Genomic DNA, 22,307 nt, shown 5'->3' with positions numbered 1-22,307 from the left:
TTTCTGACAGTTAACCCATGTACATTGACACTGATTGTAGTAAGAGATTCAGGTGTAGATCCTTTAATACAACTAAATTTCCAGAAAAGTTGGGACGCTGCATAAAATGTCAATCAAAACAGGATGCAAAGATGTGCAAATCATTTAAACCCTATATTTAATAGGGCATAGTACAAAGACAACATATCACATGTTGAAACATATAAAAATATATGACCACTTTGAAATTGATGCCAGCAACGTTTCAAAAAAGTTATGACAGAGGCAACAATACACTGGAAAAGTTGTATAATGTTATAAAACTAAACTTGGTGGAATATCACACAGCTTATTAGGTCAGTTGGCATCAGGTCAGTAACATGATTGGGTATTAACACTAGAACCGCCAGGCCATTCAGACCCCAGTATCTGCCGGAGCCAAACGCCGTTTGGCATCATTAGAATACTAATTGTCTCTAATAGCATGGACATTCTCCTCCGCAGCATCACCATCCAGCCAGAGCATCAGTTCATCTACTGGCTCGTCATCAAACTATATAGAATACACTAAAAAATAATGACTTACAGATTTTGTTTGTTTAAAATTGTTAATGAATTTGAAGAATACAAAAATATGTTTGTATTGAAGGTCTTATCATACGAAAAAAATATATTAAGAATAGAATAGATTATTCTAAGAACACAGACATTCTAAGAACGTTTATTTCTAAGAACACAGGCCATAGTATTTTTGATAGTTTATTAGGCCCTACAAATGTACAAAATGAAAATTACACAGCCAATCTATAGGTGACTTGAATTGTCTGTAGGTGATATGAATTAGATATCTAAAAACTGAGAGGAGTTATTAGAAAAAAGACGAGGTCCAAAATGAACGGCTATATGAATGGCGCATATCTGCAGGACTCTCCCGGGGGTTGTAGTGGGGCTTTCGAGTAGATTTTTACACCAATACATAGCCCTAGTGGTAAAGAAGTAAAGAGTATGGTTGGTATTTTGTTTTGTGAATAGTTATTTAGTCTAATACATTTGTAGAATATTTATCATTTTAGTTTCTCTTTCTCTTCAAATTATAAAGCAGTAACATGTAATACCTTTGTTGAATTGGTAATTGGTGACTGGTAAACAGTATCCTTGGTATTTTGTTTCATTAATAATTATTTAGCATAACACATTTGTAGATTTACATTTTAGATTTACAATTGATGAATTAGCCTACACAATAAGCTGAATCTCCTATTGAAAAACATCCTATTGAAAGAAATATATTCATTGTTTTGAGCCATTGAGCTATTAAATATGAAGGATTCCTATATTATTGTACAATGTAGACGTTCTGTTCTTAATCAATATGGTGAAACATTTCGTATGTCCATGTAGTGGCAATCAGTTGTAAATGTTTCAACCTCAATGTTGAGAAATTTGTGTTTTACCTTCAGTTCTGTTTTTTTAAGAGCCCAAAAACTACACTAACCACAAGCCTTAGCGGCACTACAGAGCTACCCAGAGTGGTAGCTAATTCAGAACATTTTGTCGACTGGTTTTGAGGATGGCCTATTACATGCAGCCAGTAGCCTATTAGCTAAGTTTGGGGATCTCATCATCTAAGGTACATAATATCATTAAAAGATTCAGAGAATCCGGATAAATATCTCTCTGCTTGGGCTAATGAACACATTTTAAAACCATTGTCTGTGAACATTGTACTTCGCTGCATCCACAAATGCAAGTTAAAAATCTGCCATGCAAAGAGGAAACCATATATAAACAAGATCCAGAACATGCCGCCGCCTTCTCTGGGCCCAAGCTCATTTGGACTTTTGGACTGAGGCGAAGTGGAAAACTGTCCTGTGGTGTGACTAATCAAAATTTGAAATTATTTTTGGGAATCATGGATGCCACTTCCTCTGAACTAAAGAGGACAGAAACTATCCAGCTTCTGATCAGTGCACAGTTCAAAAGCCAGCATTCGTGATGGTATGGGGGTGAATTAGTGCACATGGCATGGGTGACTTGGACATCTGTGAAGGCACCATTAATGCCAAACAATATATACAGGATTTGGAGCAACATATGCTGCCACCCAGACTTTTTCAGGGAAGGCCGTACTTATTTCAGCAAGACATTGCCAAACCACATTCTGCACATAATGCATCAGCAAACATAATGCAGCAGCAAACACTCTGGGTTCTAGACCTGTCACCCATTGAAAACATTTGGCGCATTATGAAACAAGAAATACAACAGAGACCCTGCACTGTTAAGCAGCTGAAATCCTATAACAAGCAAGAATGGGAATACATTTGGGCATGTATCCAAAAACAATAGCATTTCTCAGTTTCAACATTTGATTTGTTGTCTTTGTAGTATTTTCAATTAAATGTAGGGATAAATGATTTGCACATCATTGCATTCTGTGTTTATTAGCATTTTACGCAGCGTACCAACTTTTGGGGAAATGGAGTTGCATTACCGTTTTTTTCAGAACTTCTTTCAGCTCTTAGGCTGCATTTGATAAAAAATTATATATGGATTGCCAGTGTTCTGGAATGCTCTCCATTTGTAGAATATTACATGCAATTTTATTATTTAAATTAAATAGCTTGGAAACTGCTTGTTTTGCAGCACGCCTGTGTAGTGAAGACAAACCAAGTATCTGATCTTTAAGTATGACTGGACCCTTAGAATTACCCTTTAATTATTCTCTAATAGGGTGGCTTGGGGATAAACACCTCTCTGGGTTAAACACCCCCCACCTGTAATTCCCCACTAATCCAACAAATGAAGGCAACTTTGATTTCCACACATTCTTTGGTTGCTACTATTCTTCTTCACTTAGAAACTGTTGTTGAATCATCTCAACTGAGCAAGCAATTTGATAAAAACGATTTTGTCATAAGTTGATCTTGTTTTAGTCATTTAGAAAACATTGTCATTGTGAATTTAGAACTCTAAACTGATTTTTGAAATGTCAATAGTAAGGCCGCAGGCTATGTAATCCACTTGTTCAGAGAAAAAAACAATACTTTTTTATAGCAATCCTGTTTTTTTTGTGATCGTGTTTGGGGCTAAACGCCCCCTCTGCTTTGGGGCAAAATGTATAGTTTTCACGTGTCGTCACAGCATATGGGAACGGCCACTTGGCTGGTAAAACACAGCCTCCTTCCATTGCCTACCATCGACAACTCAACAACTTTTACTAGTAATACTTTTACTAGTTATCCTTTTCATACTAAATTCCAGATAGTTGCAGTTCAATTGGATGCGCTAACCGCTTATATATTGTATTTGTAATTATATCTACATGTAATCAGTGTAATGAATGACACGGTCTGTTATTGTCGGCACCGATGCAACCAACTCCAATGGCCTAGCTAACGTTACTTTAGGGAGGCAAGCTAAACCTCTCATTAAACATATATTGTTAGCTAAATTGATAACAAAGATATTACAGGAGAAAATCGCACCAGTACAACCTTCTCCACAGCAACCCAGGCTGTCAATGGTGGGTAATTTAAACAGGAGGAATGGTTTACCTGACATTGGGAAACCTTTATAGTATTACTGGTCACAGGATTCTGTGTTATACTGGCTGCACTGACCACCCACAGAACACATGATTATTAAGGTGAATTAACACTCAACTTATCTATGACAATTAAGAATTTCCTCTCCTTCACCTCCCAAACAATGGCATTATTGACCCACCCTGATTGAATGTACAGATAGCTGTCAGTACTTTTGTACGTTTTCATTTTGGTAGCAGTGTAAGGGGATGGATTCTCAGCAAGGTATAGGTATACATGACCAAAAGTCAGCTCCGGCAGGGATGACGCCGCTTTTAACGATGTGAATAACGCAGTGGGTGCTGTATATGGGTCACAAGAGCCTAAAGCTTGCAGCGTGTTAGCATACCTTTGTTTTTCATGTTTTGTGAGGTGATATATATACACTCATGGGCTGTCAAAGTAAACAATTTGACTAGCTTGTGCAGTAGCTCCATAGAATACCCAGTTTTAGCTGCCATGTTTTAACCCGCCAGGCTGTCAGAGCAACCATGTGACTGAAAACTATGAATTTTACCCCTGAGATATAAATTATGACAAAATATGTGCTAAAATATAACAAAAGTTCAAGGTATAGCCTAATATAAGTTGTTTTATGTTTAATAGGTAGTTTACTGGGCGTATATTAACATGTAATATAATAGGCCTATCAGTTGGCATTCCTATTGAATGAATTGCTCAATATTATTTATTTAATGTTTTTAACTTAATATTTTGGCACGGTTAACAAAACATATTTAAATTAAATTATTTTCAGTGGTATAGATTATATTGATAGAATGATTTTGTCACCTAAATATTAACTGGGTGTAAAGAAAACCCCAGGGGGAATTTTACCCCATAGGGAGAGGCATTTTGCCCTGACATTTTCATAGTATGGCAGTTGATTAAGTTGTAATAAAATAGAATAATTCTGCCCAATAATTGATTTCAAAATATAGTTGTCTGATTATAGTCACTATGTTAATATAAGAATCTGACCAAACATTGCTTTTTCTGGTCAGAAAATACAGATATCCATTAAGGGGGTGTTTTCCCCAAAGTTACCCTATTAATCCAAAACAAATTCACACATAAAATTGCAATTCCACTGTGCCTCTTATTTGGTAAAAACAAATGGCAGGATAACCGGTTTCCTCAACTATTTAATCTATTTCCTCAACTTTTTAATTAATTCCCTCAATGTTTATATTCAGTAATTTACTCAGATCTCATCTGTTGAGTAGAGTTTAGTCTTTTTGTGTAACATGTTTGTGTTAATACATTCAGTGTAATATGTTTGCTTGTACTTCAAACAGACATAAATAGCTCTCCAGACATGTTGCAGTGGGTTACTTCACTGGGCCCAAACCCAAGACAGATTTAATGCCTCAGTCAGTAATGTATTCTACAAAGTCATAATGGAATGCTGTATCACAAAAGCTTAAAAAACATTTTATCACAACACCTAACCTCTTCCTCAAGCTTCCTCAAACTGTATTGTAAGAATTTGAATAAGTATACAGTATATCAGTATAAATAATATTTTTGGTGGTAAGCAGTCTGCTAAGTTAAGAGGGGCAGTTTGGTTCTTTGACAGCAGAAGCTTCTTCCTAGCAACCATCCCTATGAATGCCTCAGTATGCTCAGTAAGGCTGTTACACGGTTGACAGAGTTGGAAAAGTCTCAACGTAACAGAGTTGCAATTTGACATTTTTCGTCACCAAAATGCCTGAGATGCAGCCAGGAAGGTCTGCAAATCCACAGATGTTCTTGTGGCTCTTTGGGATATTTTGAATGGGAGTCCACTTTTAGTCCAAGTTGCAAGTATGTAAAATGCCCTCCATTTGTTAATTATTGGCCTCGCAGTGTACAGATGGAACACAAGTATTTTTGCGATGGTTGTATAGTGTAACCTTTCAAAGACTGATGTGCTCTCTCTTGCATTCACCTGTTTTGGCCCATCCAACTCTTTCTTACAGATCCCTCTTTTTATTGGTTATTTTTTTTACCCAATTATTTGTGCTGTTTGCAATTGACATGGCTAGTCAAGGACTGTTTGCGAAAGTTGTTCCACTCTAGCCGGGAACTTACGACAGATGGCACAGTGCATCTGAGTCGAAACAGGTAAATAATTTTTTGCACTGAGGTAAAAATGTTTGTTTTCATTTGAGCTTGTATCCTTCGCTGCCTTTTTCTCTTGAGTGAATTGCAAATCAGTTTTTAAATGTTTTATTGAAAAACATTACCAGACAGCTACGTGTTAGATCAATATTCTACTCTTGACTAGCCAACAGCACGCGCAAAGAGCTGCAAGGAAGTTATTTCTGTGTGTGCCAGATTACAAAACAACTGGAGGATGTCTAGTCTGTAATGCGATTATTATCTTTTTCTATCTAAAAATGTTTTTGCCATGGCCGATTGGGGCCGTGACCTGATAGTTTTATTAGTCCTGACTTTTTGCTGGCCTAGGGCCATTAGGCCATCGTTATTTTTGAGCCCTGCCTTCAATAACCAACTAAGGCAAGAAAATGACTTTTAAGCCCCTCCCCAAAGGGAAGAATTTTTAAATAATTTAAGTAAATTGTCCTTATCCAACAGAGTAGTAAAAATAAATAAAAAGTGGTCCAAAAACACATTTGCTCTCCCTTTCTGTGATTCCATATCCACTGAAAAGCTGCTGTGATGGCTGTTTGAAAAGTCCATACAGATTACGAAAATGGTAAGTAAGACAGAGGAAAACTCGACTGCACAATTAATGGTATATTTCTTGCAAGAGAGTACACAGTTACGAAGAATCAGTGAAAAATCTCTAAAGCATTTGGAAGAACAATCAATACTTATAGAGGAATGGGTGGGGGTAAGAATCCACATGGTCGCACCATAAAACAACATATGTTCCTTATCCTTCCTACCCCTGTTGTGTTTTCCTCTCTCCTGTCCTAAAAGTCATTGATCTGTGTATTTCACCATACTGACAAAAGGTTTATGTTTACCTCAATGCCTCATTCTTCCTTTCTCACAGTTACAGCACAACCAACATTCTTCCTTTTGTTATTCACAGGGACTCAGTAACTCAGTATATGAACTCAATAATTAAACTAGTAATTCCTTTATACATTTGTAGAACACAAAAACACATTAGTTCAGAAACATCCATAACACTACATTCACAACCAAATGAGAGGAAGAAATGTATCTGTTGTGAAGTCGTCATGGACAAGTTGACCACTTGTAATTGCCAGTGCTCTGTTGGTGAGGGGTGACCTAAAAATGAATCCCAGTCCTGAAACAAAAGGTCTGATGCACATATGATGTAGATCTCACCAGTCACTTAGTCAAGAAATAATGTGTCTCTTGGTTTTGTGGTATATTGCCGAAATACCACAGCTAAACATTGTGCCCAGACATCTGTGATGAGTCATGCTTAAGAATAGCGCTTAGCCATAGTACATTGGCCATAGACCACAACCCTTGCATCTTATTGCTTACATAATGGATTGGAGAGAAGTCCATTGTGTTACACATTTTTTGATGTTCAACTCTCCTGAATCAGCTGTGGAGTTGTTGGATTCAGCAAGGTCATGCTCGGGAATTGGACACAATGTTTGTGGGAGGATGAGAGAGAAATGGGGTAAGAATTGGTATAATGTACTTAAAAATAGAGACAGTTTCATATTCCCCTTCCAATAATGCTACATCACACATCTGACTGAAATTATGTACAAAATCATGGGTAAGCTCTGCCCATCATCTTTCAGGTCGATAAAGTGTAGGGCTTTAAATGTCAGCTGGGCTACAACATGGAGTATGAGAGCTACGATTGAATGGAGCCCTTTATCTTATCCTAATACACTAAAGGAATTCTACCTGTGCTGAAAGCAGACATAATTATTATCCTCTTGGATTTAAGCTTCTGGTCATTGATGTCATGTCCAGGTTGTGGTCCTATTACTATTCTGAGATCAGGTTGTGCTTTTTCTCAGGTTCTGGCTCCAGTTCAGAACAGATCATGGACCTGGTCCAGGATCAGCCATTTGTCTGGACAACATTTCCTTCAGTATGGACTGCTTCCTGGCCTGTGAGTATTTCATCAATATTCCATATTTATTCGATTTTTTTTCAGTTATGGATTTAACAAGGGATTTGCACATTAACTGGATGGCTTGAATCCTGAATGATTGCTGATTGGCAAAAAGCTCTGCTGTATGCATTCAACAAGGAACAAGGGTTTGGTACATGGCCAATATTCCACAGCTAAGAGCTGGACACAAACTCCTGAGATGCCTAATTGCTTAAAGTTACCAGTAACCAACACAATTATACAGTAGCTGTAGAAACTGATGAGATGGCATACCAGTGGTATACAGCCTCTTATAAACCAGGTGATTTGAAATATGAATGCTGACTGGTTGATAGCCATGGTACACGACACCGTATACAACAGGTATAAAATTACATCACTTTTTACTGCTCTAATTGCGTTGGTCACCAGTTTCTATGACCAATAATTTGTATTGGGGGTTTGTGATACATTGCCAATATACCATGGCTAAGAGCTGTATCCAGGCCCTCCGTGATGCATTGTGCCTAAGAACAGTGCTTAACCATGGTATATTAGCCATATACCAACCCCCTCGTGCCTTAATGCTTACATACAGTATCTCAAGGCTATCAGCCAATTTGCATTCACAATTCAAACCATCCGTTTTTAAAGAACTGTATACTACAGATATGAAGATAAAAACATTTTACTTTTTGAGTTGGTGACCAAATAATAATTTAGCAATTTGGCACTACACAATTTTGGTTTATATTGTAAATGCCTCTTGAAAACACCTAATGTGTAATATCTTTTGTATATATCTCCCTACTTGACCCAGAAGAAGTGTTTAAACAGAGTAAGATTAAGCAACTATATTCAGCCGACTGCTAATCTTTCTACAGGGCAGATGGTCTGGGTGCCTGAACATAATTATGATAATTTGTAAACAGCAAATTAACCCCAACTAAGCCCAAAAACTGAATTTGGAAGGTACAACCATTTTATACCTTTAGAACACTGAGACAAAGATGTTTTTTTTCAATGAGTGAATGGTTTGGATCAGAGTGAATAATATATATTTAAAAAGATTTTAAGCAAAATGTCTGTTTTTCCAGCAAGGCATAACTAACATGTTTTGGCCAAGCCTCACAAAAACAAAATACCTGATTAATTTGAACAGTTACTAATGGAAAGCCACCGTACAGACACTTAAGACATTTCTTAGACAGTCATTTACTTACTCAAACTAGAATGATCTAATCTGAATTATCTGAGCAAATTGCATTAGCTGTTGTCTTCATGAAGTGTTCAGTTCTATAAATTTACAGTACAGCACACAGTATACAATACAGTATATACAGTGGGGAGAACAAGTATTTGATACCCTGCTGATTTTGCAGGTTTTCCCACTTGCAAAGCATGTAGAATTATACGTTTGAGAGATCATACGTTTCCTGTAGTTCTTGACCAGGTTTGCACACACTGCAGCAGGGATTTTGGCCCACTCCTCCATACAGACCTTCTCCAGATCCTTCAGGTTTTGGGCAATACGGACTTTCAGCTCCCTCCAAAGACTTTCTATTGGGTTCAAGTCTGGAGACTGGCTAGGCCACTCCAGGACCTTGAGATGCTCCTTAGGGAGCCACTTCTTAGTTGCCCTGGCTGTGTGTTTGGGGTCGTTGTCATGCTGGAAGACCCAGCCACGACCCATCTTCAATGCTCTTACTGAGGGAAGGAGGTTGTTGGCCAAGATACATGGCCCCATCCATCCTCCCCTCAGTACGGTGCAGTCGTCCTGTCCCCTTTGCAGAAAAGCATCCCCAAAGAATGATGTTTCCACCTCCATGCTTCACGGTTGGGATGGTGTTCTTGGGGTTGTACTCATCCTTCTTCTTCCTCCAAACAAGGCAAATGGAGTTTAGACCAAAAAGCTCTATTTTTGTCTCATCAGACCACATTCCTCCTCTGGATCATCCAGATGGTCATGGGCAAACTTCAGACGGGCCTGGACATGTGCTAGCTTGAGCAGGGGGGCCTTGCAGGATTTTAATCCATGACTGCGTAGTGTGTTACTAATGGTTTTCTTTGAGACTGTGGTCCCAGCTCTCTTCAGGTCATTGACCAGGTCCTGCCATGTAGTTCTGGGCTGATCTCTCACCTTCCTCATGATCATTGATGCCCCACGAGGTGAGATCTTGCATGGAGCCCCAGACTGAGGGAGATTGAGCGTCATCTTGAACTTCTTCCATTTTCTAATAATTGCGCCAACAGTTGTTGCCTTCTCACCAAGCTGTTTGCCTATTGTCCTGTAGCCCATCCTAGGCTTGTGTAGGTGTACAATTTTATCCCTGATGTCCTTACACAGCTCTCTGGTCTTGGCCATTGTGGAGAGGTTGGAGTCTGTTTGATTGAGTGTGTGGACAGGTGTCTTTTATACAGGTAACGAGTTCAAACAGGTGCAGTTAAAACAGGTAATGAGTGGAGAACAGGAGGGCTTCTTAAAGAAAAACTAACAGGTCTGTGAGAGCCAGAATTCTTACTGGTTGGTAGATGATCAAATACTTATGTCATACAATAAAATGCAAATTAATCATTTAAAAATAATTTAAAAATGTTACAGACCTCCAAATGCTTTGTAAGTAGGAAAACCTGCAAAATCGACAGTGTATCAAATACTTGTTCTCCCCACTGTGTGTGTATATGTATATATATATATATATATATATATATATATGTATGTGTGTGTGTGTGTGTGTGTGTGTGTGTGTGTGTGTGTGTGTGTGTGTGTGTGTGTGTGTGTGAAAGGTTAAGACTTGGTAGTAATTGGAATGTTATGTTATCAGAGAAACAGCAGCAACATGACACTCACTTCTCACATCAAGAAGAAAGACAACAGACAGAAACATCCTTTGTATCCTTTGTGCCTGAACTGTGCCCAGAATAGCAAACTGAGGAGCTTTGCTGCTGATGCCACTAGGAAGACAGACAAGGAGTCACAGTCATTATTAAGGGGAAAAAGGGTGGGATTTCACAAACGAAACCTCTTTAATGACTGAGCTGAAATAATTTTTTGTTGGGGGTGGGGTTGTCGGGAGCTTCCTGGAATCTCAAATATCCCCTTTAAGTACAGATGATTTCCCTGTTTCATATGCTTGCTTTGATTTTAACGCTCAGTGTGGTTTGGCAGGAAATCAATTATGAATCAAGCCCCGGCTCCGATGATGTGAATATGAAATCAGATTGAAAAAGAAATGGGGTGATTGTGGAGTTAATAGTATTACTGTTATTATGGTATTATTACAGTCTAGTCTCACTAAACATAGTGTTATACTAATAATACCCTTGACATATCCCTTTCTGTAGTTACCTCAGTCTACAGGAAATGATCTCATGTCACACATAAGCCATTCATTTGCAAAAAAAGCTCCCTTTTATGTATGTGTATGGTAAGATTGTCGTATAAGTGTGCCCTGCTATTCATTTACCAGAACCTATTTCCAGAACAGCAGATTGACATCTGTTATGTCAGCAGTCTACACTGTATCAGAATTAAGTGTAGATATAGGCTATGGTGCAATCATGAGATCAGGGCACCTTTATGAAATGGGTTGACTTCTATTCCAGGGAAGTAATATTTGTGCACCAGATGGTTATTGATATACCACTGCAAAACCTTCTACCTATGGGCAGAATGTCCACCAGATGGCTCCTTATTTAATCCATAGTGGGTATTCATTACAAAAACTGACGCTTGATGGCGTCAAATGCTGATCACCTGTCAATCTCCAGGGAGCTTTCAGGGGGATGAGCGAACGCTGGGCTGGCCATTGACATTGTCTCCAAGAGTAATCAGTTGGCACGATTAGCATTAGGTAACCATTAGTATGATAAATCTTTCCCACGTTTAGATGTTAAGGCACAGGCTAACAGATGCATATTACTTAGCCACCCCATTTTCAAACTGTCACAGATGGCGCTGGACCCTATAGTTTTTTCACTGTTGCTCATGGGCTGTTGTGAGGTGTTATGTACACACTGGGGCACTTGTTTCTTTCCTCTTTGTTATTTTTTTTTACCTATCCCCAAGTACTTCCTGTTGTGCATCCTGTTGCGCACTTGGATGTGTACCAACAGTCATTTTTACGGGAACGCCAGCTGCTGTTGGCCACTGTTGTGACTCCCAAACAAATTTTGCCGAGAACCTTCTGCTGTATTTCCCAGGGCCAGCACACAACATGACTGCGTTGTCAGCACAGTGTTCCTCCCTAGGATCCGGGAGCCCAAATTATGCCATTTGGTTAGGAATAATTGTCTTCTCCGCGTCAAACGGAAACAGAAAGAACAGATTGCCTAGTCTGCCATTTTAGAAGATGTGCATTGGTCATGTCATAGACCTGCCATCTCAGACAATGCCTCAGCAATAGAGAAATAGTCAATGCGTAAGCAAAACGTTACACAAATTAAAATGTCAAATGACAGCATACCCAGTTTTTGGTTTCTTGTTAATGACAACATCAACAGGAATACAGTATAATTTATTTTACAAGATCGCAATAAAATTATGCATTTTGCATTACATTTTATTACAAACGCATATACCCATATTCTTTCTATATTTTCATTTAGAATAAGAACCTGCCATGTGTACTGTGTATACTGTATAAGTACATTACATGGTATGCCTATTACAGTACGTTATGTTGGCCTGCAAGAAACCAGAAAAATTGCGTCAAGGCCTAATTCCTTGGATTGGCTTGCATTTTGGCATCCATAGTGTCACTGACCGCCTCTGGGGTGTATCTAGTTCATCCATTGTTACCCCTGAGTCACTGACCATCTCTGGGGTGTATCTAGTTCATCCATTGTTACCCCTGTGTCACTGACCATCTCTGGGGTGTATCTAGTTCATCCATTGTTACCCCTGTGTCACTGACCGTCTCTGGGCTGCATCTAGTTCATCCATTGTTACTCCTGTGTTACTGACCATCTCTGGGCTGTAACTAGTTCATCCATTGTTACCCCTGTGTCACTGACCGTCTCTGGGCTGTATCTAGTTCATCCATTGTTACCCCTGTGTCACTGACCATCTCTGGGCTGCATCTAGTTCATCCATTGTTACTCCTGTGTTACTGACCATCTCTGGGCTGTAACTAGTTCATCCATTGTTACCCCTGTGTCTCTGACCGTCTCTGGGCTGCATCTAGTTCATCCATTGTTACCCCTGTGTCACTGACCGTCTCTGGGCTGCATCTAGTTCATCCATTGTTACCCCTGTGTCTCTGACCGTCTCTGGGCTGTATCTAGTTCATCCATTGTTACCCCTGTGTCACTGACCATCTCTGGGGTGTATCTAGTTCATCCATTGTTACCCCTGTGTCTCTGACCGTCTCTGGGCTGTATCTAGTTCATCCATTGTTACCCCTGTGTCACTGACCGTCTCTGGGCTGCATCTAGTTCATCATTAGCACCAGTGGTTGAAAGGCTTCAGGGTGTGTTGGGTAACAAGCTTTGCCCCAGCAGTCTCTTGTGGGTTTAGGCTAGGTCGACAAGCCTGCTTAACTAATTCTGACAGCCTGACCTGCGATTGCCCTGGCCTGCAGTTCAGCTCTTCTCCAGAGTAAGCCCGCAAGAGATCCAACCGGGCAGCAATGGAATACCAATGTCCTATGTCTATCTGTACGCTATGCTTCCCATGCTGAGAAGCTTTGATCCAGCTGAACCTTGTTAGTGAGGGTTTGAAGTACTACTCAGACTTGTGGGCCATCCAAGCCTGTGTTTGTTGGACCTAAGTGTTACAGTTGTTGTGACTTGTTTTGGTGTGCTGAAAACATAACAAACATCCCATTACATACAACAAATGTAACTCAAAAAATGTATATGGCTGTATTACACTTCATTATCTCCCCCTAAACAGTCAAGAGTTTATAGATCATATTTGAGGATTAGTGGGTCAGGGAATGAGCTATTGATTTGAGCTTAAGAAATTTTACTGCAGAAAGAGACTTTGCCACCCTTGAGCTGGGATGTAAGTAACCTGCCATCTCAGTAAAAGTTGCATTGGGTTGCATTTTTAAAATGCAGACCACCACCAGTTAAAAGAAGTTATAATTTTGGCCCATATCAAAACCTGAGGTCTAACACTTTCTAACTAACATAGTAACACACAATTTAGATAGAGTTGCTTGCTCCCGGGTAGATTATATTTACAAGAAAATATACCTTGGGATTGTCATGGAAATGTTTGAACTAAGGTACATGTATTTTCTATCATCTGGTATGTTACTCTGGTCTTTGTTTGTGACACACGTCTGCATAATATCAGAGGACCTCTGACCATCTGTTTATCTGCTTAAACCAAGAAGGGTATCAGTTCTTCGTTCCTTAGGAATGTGGCCTTTGTGGGGAAGTAGGGGCAGTTGGCCTCTTTAGGTAAACACAGCAGTAAACATTATGTCAGGAAGGATAAGGTGGGGGGACAGCCCACCCTTTGGGTAAAACCTATGTGACATAAGACAGATGCGCAGCAACTTATCACTCCCATATTCCCCCTATAAGTACTGATGATTGTCCTGTATTAATTTAGAAATACCTCAGATGATTATTGTTTAAGCGTTTGACACGTGTCTCTATATGCAAATAAACTATCACTATAAACTAGAATTTTGTCTTTGTACTTACTCCTTTAAAAGTTCTGATCGATGGAATTACAATCACAGGATATACCTGGTTACATTTTAAAATGGCTGGTAGTTAGAAACAGTGTGCCCTGTTACAATTCTTGTTACCAGGTCTTTTTTACCAACCCTGGCATTACATGTGAAACCGATGGAAGTAGCATCTTTGATTTATCATTTTAACATCTTTTGATTTTATCGATTTAACATTTTGCAATCATTTGTTCTTCAGATGTGTAATTACAAGACATTTGTTACTAATAGTGTTGCAAGCAAATGTAAAATAATTTCAGTAGTTATGCATTTAAAATAGTGTAATAGTTGACTCCGCAACAACCATATTACCATGCAGTAAAATAGTAATACCCGTTTGCAGCGCCGGCTCTAGCCTTTGGGGCCCCAAAATGTTCAAAATGCCCTAGCGGTCAGGTGCCATTAGTGACCGCATATGTTGCTTATGCCTGGACCCGGACTGCCTGTATGACTAGTATGAGTAGTTTTTATTATTGTGTGTTTTTTTACCCTGTTTTTCTTTCCAATGTTGTGACATTTAATTTGCAACTCCCAGTGGACTCTGGACAGTTGGTATCTGGATATGTGTCTTCTGAAGCACATTCCATACGGTTTTGTTCTTATCCCACTGCTCACTCAACTCAGAAGTTTAACCGGAATCCCTATGTGGCTAAGAGAAAGCATTCTTTGGCCTTTTTTGGCCATGATTGAGTTCACAAGCTCCCAAGCCACCTCAAGGAGTTGCCACGAAGTACAGCAACGATATTCAATTCCATAACCACAAATTTAACATTGCCATTATGATGCTATAAAAACACTCTTACCCATAGTGACTTACAGTTAGCTCATCACACCAAGATAAGATAACCTCACTAATAAAGCATTTATCAGAGAAATCAGTGAAACAGAAAAGATATGTGCAAGTGTTAAAACAGCAACGACAAGTACAACATAATTTACACAGTTGGCTTAAAGCTGATTGACCTCAATATAAATGATGAATGTGGGCAACATGTTAGCTGCGTTTTTGACAAGACACATCAAAATGGTCGTCTTCTGTGTGTTTCCCATCAGGGTTCTGGCTTTGAGTAAACTATAACAGCCTGTACGTGACTGCGACCAAAAGGCATGCTTTTGAAAGGGTACGCGACGCACAATGACGTGGAGAACCCCCTGCCATATTGTGATGAACGACAGGCGTTCGGCCCGAGGAGGTAGCAGTGGCTGTGTAGCCGGGTCAAGGGAACTGAGAGGGGGAGGGAGTTTAGTGGATGATTAAAGAGACAAAGATGTCAGGTAGACATGTTTCACAATGCCCCATAATGCCTGTGGAACGATGCGTTGGGGGGTGACATGTCTTTTCAGCCAGCCGGTATGAGCGGGAAAGCAGACACAACCCAAGAATCTCGGGGGCCAGACATCATTATTTGGAGACGCAGTCAGCTCTCAACTTGAAATTCAGGCCAGCAAGTTGCAAAACAGTCGGTGCTTTTCTGAGATGGATAGATTATAAATGTTTTTATTATGTAAAGCTGAAAGGAGCTTTCTTTTAGATGAAGGTTCTCAACTTTTTTTGCTTTGCAGACCGGGTAGCAATGGCACTCATCGCACGGAACCTGAAACAAGCAGCTTATTTATATTTTTATGATTTTACAGACCATAAGGGTATATACAGTGTCACTGCAAAGCAAATTCTTACCTCCCAGCATGGAAACTTTACTCAGGAGAATAAGAAATCCATATCAACCCATCTTTTATTGGATCCTTGGTACATGTCTCTGTTGTTAGCAGGCTAAAGGATATCGGGACTTTTGATATTAACAAAGTTAATTTATCAAAGGATATTTATTTCCCTCACTTCTCATGCAAATTTTGTTTACTGAATATCCTGTATGGCTATTAATAATGCATATAAATCATGTACATGTAAACTGAATACTTTCACAATGTCAGTAATCTCGTTCCCAGACTGCGCAATAGCCTGGGGACGAGGTTAGAATGTCAGTCAGAGAGATGATTAGCTCTCAGTCCATTTATTCAGCATGTTGGAAGGGTGTGCTTTTTTCCACAAAGACGCTTTGGAGCCAAATACTATGTGGTACTGACTAATAGACTGGGGTGCACTGAGTTAATGAATTACCCATCTTGCCTGCTTCCATCGTGAAGAAACCTGATTGACCATCTGGCGCCATCACAGAAAATGCTTGATTATGTTTTTTTGTGTTTTTGCGGCATGTTTGTTTACTCTGCAAGTCATAAGAATAACATAATGACAATTATAATAATGTTTTTTGTAGAGCATGAGCTAGAAAACAAATCCAAAACAGTAACAATACAAGAGCAATAAGGTAGAAATCAAAGCAGGTGGTGAAACCTTCTTGATGGTTCGGATGTGTGAAATAAGAAACTGGAGTCAAAACTGACATACGGTTAATGTGGTGGGGATGCAGTGATAGGTTGATCATCAAGAAAAAAGGACAATGTGCTTATCCCATTGTTGCACTCTTAAAGTACAACCTTGATTTTGCTACAGTTAAGTCAAGTTTACATCATGATTGCATCTAGCCGCGCTGTCAGTTTGGTTGCAGTTTCTGTGTCCCCTTGTGCCTTGTCGTGATCATACAAATGAAAGCCTACTTCAGATCTTTGGATTAGCGCATCAATTGGTTCCATGTATGTTCTATATAGAAATCAAGAGCGGCCCCATTACGGATACCTGAGGGACATATTGAGTGACTCAGGGGTTGGATTTATAATTTCCAAGTTTTACAAATGCTTGTCTGTCAGTCAGATACTGTGCCAGTGAAACCACCAGAGTGCTGTACCAGATCATAGAGGCAATTTCTTTAGTCTGCTGATGAGAATCTCATGATTTACTGTGGCTGCTGTCATTTCCTGAAGCAAAATGATTCAAGTGTCTCCGTCATCAGCTGCTATAAAGAAGCAATATGTTTTCAGATTTTAATATTTGTGCTGCAAGGAAGTAAGACAGGAAGGTTGTATGCAGATTGTTGGTTACAAGCAGTGTGCTTGGTAAACTTGTTGCTGTGTATAAAATAATTAAGAATTGGTAAGATCACAAGTTGAAGCAACTTTGAAAGAAAGGGCAGGTTGGAAATTGGTCTGAAGTTGCTTGACACTATTGGGATTCAGTCAAGGCAGTATCTGAACTATGAGTCATTTATGATTCTGTTTAGTTGGACTGAACATTTTAAGGGAATAATACAGAAGTAAAACATTCTAACAAGCAATTGGAATAATAAGGATTTGAAAGGCCCTTAATGCCATATGTGCAATTTCATCACTCTAGTGTCGACAAGGGGAATAGCAGTGTATTTACTACTCCCGATACAGTAGCTAGGGAGCATGGTAATCTAGCTAATTTTATACTATGTTTGGTTTGGAATTCCCATCGTTATTGCATATCCTTCCTGTGGTATATAACTGTAACATAGGCTAGTGGCACAGGACAGAGAAATAGTTAGCTTACTACTTCAAATTTGGTTGTAGAGCTTACCTACCTATATAAGCTTGTCTATTCCTCAGTCGCTCAAAAGCAATGACTGTATATGATTTCTCAAGAGCGTTATCCCTTTGGGACTGGTAATGCATTATTGTCCTTTGTACAGCACTGCTGGATTCATCACTTCCAACAGAATCTTACTATGTGTGTTTTGATAGGTCACCGAAGTCAAATACTGAGGGTCCAGGGATAAGAGGGTGATGGGATGGTGTGTGAACACATGGATAATAAACTATTTGTGAAGTGTTCCATTTCAAATACCATCTTTCTACCATACCATTTCAAATATAATTTGCATTGTTCTGCTTTTGGATGATGAAAATCTTGCAGCTGGCTACTTTAACTAAAACCTTGTTTCCAAGTTGTGACGCTGCGCAAAATGTAAATAAACACAGAATGCAATGATGGGTAAATCATTTAGACCTTATATTCATTAGATATATTACAAAGACAACATCAGATACTGAAACAGAAATGTTAATGTTTCTTGAAAAAAATATGCCCACTTTGAATTTGATGCCAGCAACATGTTTCCAAAAAACTGGGACAGTTGCAACAAAATGCTAAAAAAAGTTAACCTGCTCAGACAACTCACAAAAAATTTAGTTAATTGGCAACAGGTGAGGAATGTGATTGAGTATAAAATGAGCATCCCAGAGAGGGTGATTCTTTCAGAAGAAAATATGGGGAGGGTTTCACTGCATGAGCAAAGAGTTTGGGAATCTCATCATCTACGGTACATAATATCATTAAAAGATTCAGAGTATCTGGAGAAATATCTGTACGCGAGGGACAAGGCCGAAAACCAATACTGGATGGCCGTGATCTTCGGGCCCTCAGACGGCACTGCATTAAAAACAGACACGATGTTGTAGTGGCAATCACTGCATGGACTCAGGAACACTTCTGAAAACCATTGTCTGTGAACACAGTCCCACGCTGCATCCACAAATGCAAATTAAATCTCTATCATGTAAAGAAGTAACCATACAGGTGCTGGTCATATAATTAGAATATCATCAAAAAGTTGATTTATTTCAGTAATTCCGTTCAAAAAGTGAAACTTGTATATTATATTCATTCATTTCACACAGACTGATGTATTTCAAATGTTTATTTCTTTTAATTGTGATGATTATAATTGACAAGTAATGAAAATCCCAAATTAAGTATCTTGGAAAATTTTAATATTACTCAAGACCAATACAAAAAAAAATATTTTTAGAAATGTTGGCCAATTGAAAAGTATGAACATGAAAAGTATGAGCTTGTACAGCACTCAATACTTAGTTTTGCCTGTACAGCACTCAATACTCCTTTTGCCTGAATTACTGCAGCAATGTGGCGTGGCATGGAGTCGATCAGTCTGTGGCACTGCTCAGGTGTTATGAGAGCCCAGGTTGCTCTGATAGTGGCCTTCAGCTCTTAAGCATTGTTGGGTTTGGTGTATCGCATCTACCTCTTCACAATACCCCATAGACTTTCTTTAGGGTTAAGGTCAGGCGAGTTTGCTGGCCAATTAAGAGCAGGTATACCATGGTCCTTAAACCAGGTACTGGTAGCTTTGGCACTGTGTGCAGGTGCCAAGTCCTGTTGGAAAATAAAATCTGCATCTCCATAAAGTTGGTCCGCAGCAGGAAGCATGAAGTGTTTTAAAACTTCCTGGTAGATGGCTGCGTTGACCTTGGACCTCAGAAAACACAGTGGACCAACACCAGCAGATGACATGGCACCCCAAACCATCACTGACTGTGGAAACTTTACACTGGACTTCAAGCAACGTGGATTATGTGCCTCTCCTCTCTTCCTCCAGACTCTGGGACCTTGATTTCCAAAGGAAATGCAAAATGCACTTTAATCAGAGAACATAACTTTGGACCACTCAGCAGCAGTCCAATCCTTTTTGTCTTTAGCCCAGGCGAGACACTTCTGACGCTGTGTCTTGTTCAGGAGTGGCTTGACACAAGGAATGCGACAGCTGAAACCCATGTCTTGCATACGTCTGTGCGTGGTGGTTCCTGAAGCACTGACTCCAGCTGCAGTCCACTCTTTGTGAACCTCCTCCACATTTTTGAATGGGTTTTGTTTCACAATCCTCTCCAAGGTGCGGTTATTCCTATTGCTTGTACACTTTTTTCTACCACATCTTTTCCTTCCCTTCGCCTCTCTATTAATGTGCTTGGACACAGAGCTCTGTGAACAGCCAGCCTCTTTAGCTATGACCTTTTGTGTCTTGCCCTCCTTGTGCAAGGTGTTAATGGTCGTCTTTTGGACAGCTGTCAAGTCAGCAGTCTTCCCCATGATTGTGCAGCCTACAGAACTAGACTGAGAGACCATTTAAAGGCTTTTGCAGGTGTTTTGAGTTAATTAGCTGATTAGAGTGTGGCACCAGATGTCTTCAATATTGAAACTTTTCACAATATTCTAATTTTCTGAAATACTGAATTTGGGGTTTTCATTAGTTGTCAGTTAAAATCATCACAATTAAAAGAAATGAACATTTGAAATATATCAGTCTGTGTGGAATGTATACATTATACAAGTTTCACTTTTTGAATGGAATTACTGAAATAAATCAACTTTTTGATGATATTCTAATTATATGACCAGCACCTGTATATAAACAAAATCCAGAAATGATTCTGCCTTCTGACTGAGAGGTGGAAAACTGAATTGTGGTCTAACAAATCAACATTGTTTCTGGGAATTATGGATTCAGTGTCCTCCGGACTAAAGTGGAGAGGGACCATCCTACTTGATATCTTTGCACATTTCAAAAACCAGCACCCGTGACTGTATAGGGGAGCATTAGTGCACATGGCATGGGTGACTTCCACATCTGTGGAAGCATCATTAATGCTGAACAATATATACAGGTTTTGGAGCAACATATGCTGCCATCCAGACGACGTCTTCTTCAGGGAAGGCTTTGCTATTACAGCAAGACAATGCCAAACAACATACTGCACGTATTACAATAGCATGGCTCTGTAGTAATAGTCTGGGTGCTAAACTGGCCTGCCTGCAGTCCAGACCTGTCACCCATTGAAAACATTTGGCGCATTATGAAACGTAAAATACGACAAAGGAGACCACAAACTGTAGAGCAGCTGCAATCCTATATCAAGCAAGAATGGGAAAACATTTCACTTTCAAAACTACAGCAATTGGTCTCATCAATTCCCAAACGCTGGTGGTGTGAGGTGTGAGGGCAGTGAGTGCATAATGTAGAGGCAAAACCGAAAGTAACAAAACAACACTGACACATGGAATCACGTGTCTTGTCTCAACAAACATAGACACAATAACCAGTGAGGTGCGCGTGAAAACAAGGAACCTGAATAGACATAATGGCTAACAGATAACAGGTGTGTGGGTGTGTTGGGTGCGCTGCTGTCTTCTGCTCTAGCCAGCGGTTTGTACAGCGGCGAGGTGGAGCGCCGTGGAGGGAGAGAGCAAGCAGCACCACGCGGAGCAGCCGACACAAGTGGCAATCATGCCCCTGTTCCAACTTTTTTGAAATACGTTGCTGGCATCAAATTCAAAATGGGCATGTATTTTTCCAGAAACAAAAACACTTTAAAAAGAATCTTTAACTGTTTTCAATTAAATATAGGGATAAATTATTTGCACATCATTTCATTCTTTATTTATTCGCATGTTACGCAGCATTGCAACTTCTTTGGAAACAGTGTTGTATATAAATAAATGTAATTAAGGCATTCAGTGTAGCATGAATACTTATAAAATTCTGTGGAATGTGATGCTGACTCTGTCTGTGGTCCAGAGATACTGCAAAGACATCTGTGTCCTACTGACTGGTACCATTGAAAGGATTTTTATTTCTTTTTACACTACTTGAATTCTATGTTTCTAAATAATGTTCTGGTATATTTTCAACAGTATGCAAAACAATTCCTGACTAAATTGAGCCTAATTTGTGTTGCTTTACTATGGAAATAATTCCATAGTAAATTAATTGACAGTAATATTTGTTTGGGAAAGACCTTAAGACTTCATTGATTATTAGCAAGAAGCCAGTTGGTGCATTTGTTTTGCATAATTAGTATTTTACTCAAACAAATTACATCACATTTGTCTTTGAATTTCATGTTTTTCTGATCAAGGTCCAAATACAATATACATACAAAAAAAAAATTACTGGAAATTATTTTGGAGATTTTTGGGAGGGGAATTGCAGAGAGAGATCCAGGGTGCTCATGAAAACAGCCGACAGGTGGATCACAGTCCCTTTCATGGACAGAATGTCACAATGTTCATGAGTGACTGACAGACCAGTATGATATAAGTTTGCTATTAACATTTTAATTGATCCCACAAAGATATGGCAAGGACTTTGACAATACTGTGATGATGTGTTTCATATAACCTAATCTGACATAGCGTTAGTTCATCCAAACATCTCTTCCAACTTTTTGAAATTTAACACTTTGAATTAAATGTTTTTGGAGAATTCTAAACACATTAGTTTCCATTGCTTGTAACCA

General features: G+C 39.3%; 1 protein-coding gene across 1 annotated transcript in view; it reads left to right on the top strand.

Moving 5' to 3' along the window:
• alk (ALK receptor tyrosine kinase) overlaps nucleotides 1–22,307 on the top strand; it is a 630,515-nt gene that overhangs the window by 555,343 nt on the left and 52,865 nt on the right. Inside the window, exon 10 of the mRNA XM_020053911.3 lies at nucleotides 7,532–7,626. Coding sequence (XP_019909470.3) covers nucleotides 7,532–7,626 — 95 coding nt within the window. The remainder of the gene's footprint in view (nucleotides 1–7,531; nucleotides 7,627–22,307) is intronic.

This window comes from Esox lucius, chromosome 15 (assembly GCF_011004845.1).
Source record: "Esox lucius isolate fEsoLuc1 chromosome 15, fEsoLuc1.pri, whole genome shotgun sequence".
Classification (NCBI taxonomy): domain Eukaryota; kingdom Metazoa; phylum Chordata; class Actinopteri; order Esociformes; family Esocidae; genus Esox; species Esox lucius.
The sequence above is the reverse complement of the archived record's forward strand: the minus strand, read 5'-3'. Positions and strand labels throughout refer to the sequence as shown.